Source organism: Plectropomus leopardus, chromosome 12 (genome assembly GCF_008729295.1).
Source record: "Plectropomus leopardus isolate mb chromosome 12, YSFRI_Pleo_2.0, whole genome shotgun sequence".
In the NCBI taxonomy this organism is placed as follows: domain Eukaryota; kingdom Metazoa; phylum Chordata; class Actinopteri; order Perciformes; family Serranidae; genus Plectropomus; species Plectropomus leopardus.
The window spans coordinates 21523541-21528800 of NC_056474.1; the positions used below are offsets into that span (position 1 = coordinate 21523541).

At 40.1% G+C, this 5260-nt stretch overlaps 1 protein-coding gene across 1 annotated transcript; it reads left to right on the forward strand.

Annotated features, from left to right (window-relative positions):
- The first annotated feature begins 2887 nt into the window (after positions 1–2887).
- LOC121950928 (protein shisa-like-2B) lies at positions 2888–4948 on the forward strand. The gene is given in 4 exon segments (XM_042497060.1): positions 2888–3069; positions 4371–4507; positions 4705–4899; positions 4902–4948. Coding segments are annotated over 4 exon segments (561 nt in total).
- The last annotated feature ends 312 nt before the right edge of the window (positions 4949–5260 follow it).

Genomic DNA, 5260 nt, shown 5'->3' on the forward strand with positions numbered 1-5260 from the left:
GTGTCCACATGTCCCTAGTGCCCAGTTTTCCAGTTTGGGAAACACTGATTGCTCTAACTGCATATGTGCAAAATCACATAACAAAATACTCAAGAGTTTTTCAGAGACAGATCTAATCAAGTTAAGGGTCTGTGGACCACATTAGAGGTCCCTGATATTAAAAGGTTGACAATCACTGCTATTAATCACAATTAGAGAATGAATAACAGTGTAGAAGAACTTTGTTTTGATATATAATACTGACAACCGGAATTAATGTAATCATTTTATCAGTTTATTATTATTATTATCATTTAAGCAAATGAATAAAGGTGGCCAAAAATACAAAATACAAAAAGAATGACTCATTCACTAACATAACACCTTTTGACAGTAGAGTCATATTATGCCAGACATAAGGCCAAATACTGCATTTTCTTTTTTTTCTTTTTTTTTTTTTAGAAATCCTCAATATAAAACACAAAGGAAATTGTTGAAAATAAAACAGAGAGAGAGAGAAAGTGTGAGTGAGTGTGTGTGTGTCAGAATAAGACAGGATAAGCAGCAATAAAATTATAAGAGTATAAAAGTATAATTTTAGGTGCAGACACTTCAAAATAATAGTATTTTGCAATTTCCATGTGAGTCACAAAACACCCTTAGGAACTCATCCATATCCAAGGCCTTGGCCCTCTTGGACTCAACACTTAGAACCCCAAGATCACTCAGTCTTTCATCAGTCATGGTGGTGCGCATGTGATTTTTTTTCTCAATTTCATTGCAGAAAAGCTACGTTCACAAGAAGCTGTGCTGACAGGTAGGGCCATTGCAATTTTGCACAACCTGAACAGTTCAAAGAAGAACTCACTGTATGGCTCTAGGAATACTGTGAACTCCAGTAAACTGGTTAGAGTCTGCATCCCAGCCGCCTTCTTCCTCTCCAAGATGCACTTGGCTTGGTGTAGCTCATGACTAAGATCATCTAGGTTTGTGTTGTAAATTGTTCCAGACAAAAACAGAGGAGTCTGCTCTAAAAAGTTGGTGCTTTTGGGATTGAGTGCTTGAATCCCTTTTATGATATCACAATTCTTTTTGGAAAAAACGCGATTATGATGCGTACAGCCAAGCGCCTGCGTGCCGGCGGTACGCGCGCGGCGCATCAAGACTTTCAGATTTGACAACAATTTAAACGCACGTCCCGCATGATGATTGATGACGATCAGAGCCAATGGAAATGGGGGGGCACAAGGGGGGGCCAATGAGATTACAGGGAGGGCGGGTGCCCCCCTGTGCCCCCCCCAAGCCCCGCCCCTGCTCACACATAAGCAGTATGAATGCAGACAGCTGTGCCTGCATCAAAAAATGCTTTTAAATGTCATTAGTGTTAGAGAAAACACAGTCCTGGTACTGATATATTCTACCGATATACCTGCTTGCACTGTATCACAGGGAGGTTTGAGTCATATATATCGAATTAGTGCCGTTCTCTGTTTCCATTGTAAAGACATGCATGTGCACACTGCGTTCCTTGCACATGTACAAAAAAAATAACTACTGACATGACATGGTCCTACTCCTGTAATTACCACAGTGTAGTCAACAGCTCTAGATCACAACACCTCTTAGGAAATACAAAGAGTGAGAGGTGTACTGTATTTTCCATCGAGCTATTAGATCATAGTTGAATGTAACCTGCAGCACAGATATTATTTTTGTCCACCCACACTGCATTGGCTACTATAATAGAGTGACGCATTGCCTTCACTGAATGAAAATAAGTTCATATTTTAAATGTGTCCAAATACTGTATAATACTGTACTGTGTTTGTGAAAAGAAAAAAAAAACACACATCATTGAATTGGGCACAACATTTTTGCGAAGAAGACTGCCAGAATATACTAAGTAAGGAGATGGTGTAGACATGCTCCTTACCAATGGTAGACTCGGGGGGTCTGAGGGACAGCAGTGAATAAAATAGCCTAAAAAAGACACCAGTAGCACAAGCTTGCAAAAGGTTTTCTGGCATTCAGGGCAATTTTACCTATTTCATGTGTTAGTGCACTGCATCACATTTCCACCACCGAAAAGGCACCCTAGAAAGCAATTCATCTTGTTTTTTTTATTGAACAGGCACCCTCTAGAGAACTTTAGCATGTTTTCCTAATTGGATGGGCACCCTTGAGTGCACCTCCTCTCGTCTTCCCGATTGGAATGGCATCCTGGAGGGCATTTTGAAGTGTTTTCCCCATTGGTAGTACTCCCAAAGGACACTTTTTCTCTCTCTCTTTTTTTCCGACTCATTCCTCTCATTTTTTCTGCTGGAAGGCCACCATAGAGGGCACTTAATTTCATATTTTCCACTGAAAGGTCAACCTAGAACAATACATCTTGCTCCCCCCACAACCAAAAGGCACCCTAGAGAAAACACTTAGCATATCTACTGATGGGGCATCGAAGAGGGCACTTTTGCTGCGTTTTTGTTGAACACCCACTCCCCCCCATGTTCACTAACACTCTGTTTAGCTTTGTGTCATTGTATTGTTTGTTAAGAATGTGGGTGTTTGCCGTGAGCCCTTCTTATGTTGCTATGTTTCTGTGAACAAAAGAAATGAAGCAAATTACTATGGAATATATCTATATATGTCTGCAGGGATGGGAGAGAGAGAGAGAGAGAGAGAGAGAGAGAGAGAGAGAGAGAGAGAGAGAGCCTTACAGTTTTCTTCAGATTCAAAATGTTCCTCCTCCATCCCTCTGTCCACTCACAGGCAAGCACACACTGATGGAGAAACAGACTGGTTTAACAACACCTTCAACTGAGGACGCGGGGATCCTTTTCTTCTTCTTTTTCACTTGAATCAGCGGATAAAAAGTGTTTTTCCTCTCTTACATTCACCCTCCTGCTGCAGCATGAGCGCTGAGTGCAGCAGTTACTACAGCGCTGACGGAGTGTTTGAGGACGGCTTCTCCTGCCCCAAACCTGGCAGCGCTGCTGCTGCTGTCTACTGCTGCGGATTTAATGATGTCAAGTATTGCTGTGACGATCCCAACAGTTTTTTCCCATATGAGTATGGATACATGTGGTGGTTGAGGTATTGCAGTCATTATTTTCTTTACTTATTCCGTCACATATTTCGATCATGATCAGCTCATCACTGTGCGTACAGTTGTTTCTATCTAGAAACATGTGCAGCAGGAGCACCTGTTGTAAACCTTGACTAACGTGTTGCATAGATTATTTTATGACTCAGACGGACTTTTCAAAAGCGAAATTAATCAATTGCTGAGGTTCTTTGTAACCTACGTTGCTACAGCTCAGCTCTTTGAGTTTTTAATTTTCATGCGCTTATGGTTTCTTATTCTTTTTCCATCCGTTTCTTTATTTTTCATGCACTGTGACCAAATGCTGTTAAAAATCACTGAGCCTGATGGGGGTGCTATAATTAAAGGTCCACTTTGAAAATTCATAATTCCAATGCCATAAGTCTGATTCGCACGAAATTTGGTACAGACACACATCTGTGTAAACTCAAACACAAACACATTTGCCTCAACAAACACTTAAGTCTGAATGACTAGATTTTACAACATTTTGATTTATTTGGAAATCAGTTTTGAAATACATTTTGACATCTCCTAAACTGCAGGTCTGATGAGAAACACATTTTCTGTGTATCATCATTGAAACAAGCTGATCAAAAGTTTCCAAAAGTTTGTTGATATGTCATTGTGTTTAGAAGATTTTGGCCAATGATCTTTAAAAGTGGTGTGTCTTAGCAATTAATAGTTCTAATTCCAAAACTAATGTGACAAAAAGTTGTCACAAAACTTGCAGGATTTGCCCACATAAGTTTTATTGTAAATGAATGAGCATCTGTCTGATTGTCATAAAATCTGACAGTTTTGTTTAATGCAGGGGTCAGAAACTGTCAAAGGACTTTATCCTTCACCCCTTTTAACTTTTAATGGTCTGTGTTGACCTGAATCTACTGCTTGTAACTATATTTAAATGTGGTCGTTTTTTTTTTTTAAATTTTGGTCACACATTTTCTATTTGAGAATCAATGAAGGTACATCTTGTCTTAAAAACAACTACACCATATATGCAAGTATGCATGTGTGTATGTATGTATGTATAGATAGATGGATAGATAGATAGATAGTGGATTTTAAAAAAGATCTCACATTTTTCAAATACCTTGCCAATATGAATAGAGTATTTTCATTCATCTTTCTGTACTTCAATCCATTTTATATCATCTCATATCCTTTAATGAATTATTAAATATTCTGTATTGATCTTCCCCCTTTGGTATTCTCTTCTTCACATAACACTTCACACTGTCTCCTCTCTTTCTCCTCTCTCTCCTCTCTTATCTCCTCCTCTCCTCAGTATTGGCGCTCTGGTTGGTCTATCGATTGCAGCAGTAGTCCTCCTTGCCTTCCTCATCACTGTATGTGTCCTTTGCTACCTCTTCATCGCCACCAAACCCAGTCGTCTTGACAACGGCCTACCCCTCAGAGCACCAGGTTAGTGTGTGTGTAGGCCTACCGTGGGAATAAAAAAAAAAAAAAAAAGCTTATTTTTTTATGTGATTTTCTTTAAAGTCCGCAATTCAGAGAAAATTGCTGCAATTTTCAGGTATATAATGACCCGTTTTTGTTTTGTGATTGGTTTAGATGCTCTGCGATTGTCAGCTTTGTGCAACTGTCTGTGTGCTTTTCAGAAGGAGATCCCAGTGAAGGATCCAGTCATGTGAGAGTGACATGTGTCTCAGGTCCGCAGGGATTCAGGAAACACTTCATGAGCAGGAAGCTGGACTGCGATAACCAGCCACCAGACCCTGAGCTCCTGTTCCAGAGGTGTTTCACAGCTACCGTCACCGGCATGAAAGCGGAAAATCCTTCGCAGACCTCGGAGAGAGACTTAAAAAATGGGACCAGCAGTCCAGAGATCAAGAGAGTCAGTGAATCTGGAGGTGGACTACGCTGCTAGGGGACGACTGGGACAATGGGAGGAACAGTTGCTGACTAATAATATTGTGGTGTGCATGGGAGTAAATATCAAGTAATACTAATGGAGAAAAAAGGGGAATTTGGACTGCTTTAGATTAAACTTAACCGTACACGATGAGCGCTCTCTGAAAAGCCTTCACTGAATTTCTTCACATACTATGTTTCTTTCCTCCTCCTCATGGCTGCATAAGTGTTTCAACAACTTGCAACAGTAATTGAAAGCATATGGACAGAAATGAATTATCCTCCATGTTCGTGAAAGATAAT